Source organism: Guillardia theta (genome assembly GCF_000315625.1).
Source record: "Guillardia theta CCMP2712 unplaced genomic scaffold GUITHscaffold_44, whole genome shotgun sequence".
NCBI lineage: Eukaryota > Cryptophyceae > Pyrenomonadales > Geminigeraceae > Guillardia > Guillardia theta.
The window spans coordinates 4,055-6,458 of NW_005434630.1; the positions used below are offsets into that span (position 1 = coordinate 4,055).

The 2,404-nt window shown below is 57.7% G+C and overlaps 1 protein-coding gene across 1 annotated transcript in view; it reads right to left on the reverse strand.

The window, feature by feature from the left end:
- GUITHDRAFT_110154 (hypothetical protein) overlaps positions 1-2,404 on the reverse strand; it is a gene marked incomplete at both ends in the record, with an annotated part of 5,753 nt that overhangs the window by 2,520 nt on the left and 829 nt on the right. The window contains 5 exons of the mRNA XM_005830620.1: positions 36-1,017; positions 1,071-1,503; positions 1,560-1,950; positions 1,992-2,030; positions 2,075-2,170. Coding sequence (XP_005830677.1) covers positions 36-1,017; positions 1,071-1,503; positions 1,560-1,950; positions 1,992-2,030; positions 2,075-2,170 — 1,941 coding nt within the window. The remainder of the gene's footprint in view (positions 1-35; positions 1,018-1,070; positions 1,504-1,559; positions 1,951-1,991; positions 2,031-2,074; positions 2,171-2,404) is intronic.

The following is a 2,404-nucleotide window of genomic DNA, read 5'->3' on the forward strand; positions in this document are numbered from 1 at the left end:
GCAAATTTACTGATCGCAAGAAACAAGAGGCTCACAGATCGACTCTCGATGTCATCGCTCTCAGCCTCCTGCTCGAGCGCATCAGTTGCTGCTGCTCTTGGAGAGAAAGCGCTGCCCCTCCTCGCTGCTTGCTTCTGCTTCTTGTTCCCCTGTACCTGAGTCCAGCGCTGCTTGCCCAGGTACGCTCTGAGCTTTTCTTTCAAAATGTTGCGCTTCGATCCCAACGACGGCGTGGCTGCCCAAGCTCCGAGCGTCATGAACTCCACGTTGCCCGGCGAGTAGAAGGTGTCATGCAGCTTGCCGACACTCTTGTCTAGCTCCAGCGAGATCGGCTTGCCAGCAAGTAGATCCTCCTCTGACGTCTCCAGGAGCATCGTCGAGAGGTCGACCAAGACCTGCTGGTCGACTGGCCCTGACGGCGAGGCCGCCTCCAGAGTGATCCTGTCGATGTCGCTGAGCTCCAGCCATCCAGCGCCTTGCTGCTCCGCCTGTGGCTCCTGAGCTTGCTCCTCGCTCTCCTCTTCATCCTGAGAGCTCCACTTGAAACCCACAGCTTCCAGCTTGACTTCCAGGGTCCCTTCCAAGTAGAAGGGCATGTCGTCCATCAGACGTCGAGCCTCTGCCTTGGTCGCCAGGGAGAGAGTTATCAGGCTCCCATCCCAGCTCAGCGTGTCTCGATCTTCTTGAACCTCAATGCTGGCAAGCTTGAGGTCCATTCTTCTTGCTAATTCCAACATGGCTCGCTTGACTCGCGTGGTCGATGTGTTACCTCCTCCGCACAGTGCTTCCATCTCCTTCCTCGAGAAGCGGCCTGTGCTCATGCTTGACCTCGACTTGATCTGCACCCTGAAACTGCCGCTTGGAGCCTGCTCCCTGTCGCGAAGTACCTTCCTCTGCTTGGCGATCTTTCCTCTCGGCACGAAGGTGTCTGCTGTGAGCTCGACTGCAAACGTCTCTCTGAGCTTGGCGTCGTCGCTGACGAGAGTCAGGTGCACCCCCTCCATCGCCTCGCTCTCTCTGAACGAGGCCAACGTCTGCTCGCAGCTGGCCGTCGATGGGCAGGATAGTACCCACTCGAGCTCTCTCTGCTGCTTGCTCCAACAGCGACATACGTCTTCGGGCTCGGCCCCTTGCGACCTCTCTGCCCAGCACCCTGCACGAGCATGCCCGCCAGCGGTTGTACCTCTGCTGCGGCGAGACATTGCGAGATCAGTTGGAATTGATAGATCCGAGCTATGTCCGCCGTCGACATTCCTCCAAGAGCTAGGAGCTGCGATAGCTCGGCAAGGCTCCCTCCCTTGCCCCAAGGTCCTCGCTTGGCTCGGAGCTTGAACGACCGGTCGTGTGCAATGCTGACTTCAGTTGCTCTGAAAATTCGCCCGTCGATGCTGTACTCTCTGCTGCCTTGCCAGAGTGCGATGGCTTCTTCATTCCGAAGGAAGGAGATGGTGACTGAGATGTCTTTCCACATGATGGCCTTGTCGTCTCTATCGACTGAGTCTACTATGAGTCCCAGCTCCGTCAACTTCATTTTCAATTTGTCTTCTTGTCGCACATACATCGAGAGATGCCCAGGAGAGTCATGGAGATGAAGGAGGTCTCCTCGGTGTCTTCGGTGCCGATGTAAGTCTCGACATTCTGCTGTTTGGCCTCTTTCATCTGTTGCATGAACCATGCTTTCGACTCTGGGCTCCATGCGCTCAGAGAGTCTTCAAACAGGTCGCGTCTCGCCTGCCGACATGTCGAGCGGATGGCTTCTGCGATAGCGTCGGGAGTGCATCCCCCCTCAGCTCTGCAAGCATGAGCTGTCCGACTATTCGGATAACGCTTGGTGAAGCTCTTCACCTTCTCGACGAGGTCGGCGGCCTCCTCGACGTGGCCTCCTGAGCGCTCACCCTGCGTGTATTGGCATGATCTCCGATACAGCAGGTTGCGAACGCTCTCATCATACTGTAGTACCATACTTAGAAAGCTGTTTGAACTGCACAAACCTCTTGCTCGCAGCTTCCTCCGGTGCCCTTGCGCTCTCCCTACGCGCCACAGAGCAGCATGCCTCTGTCAACGGGCCCTAAACCCCAGGGATCTGGGATGGGTCTGGTATCATTCTCCGGCTACGCAGTGAAAGTAGTGCAAGAAAGATGATGGCTGAATTCCCCACACACCTTCTCTGCTGGCAAGGCACAGTTGAGAGCCTTCGGCCAGTGAGTGGATGATGGATGGGGTGGTAAGTGGGTTGTGGATGGGTCCCTGGGACTCACGTCCCTTCCCCCGGGCCTCGGTCCGGACCGGGCCCGAGAGCCCGGCCTCCTCCCCCCGCCTCCCCCTCCCCCCTCCCCCACCGGCTTACCTGCCCTTACCTTCGTTGCTTGCCCCATGTCCACCTCATTTATTTCTTCCTCCTTCC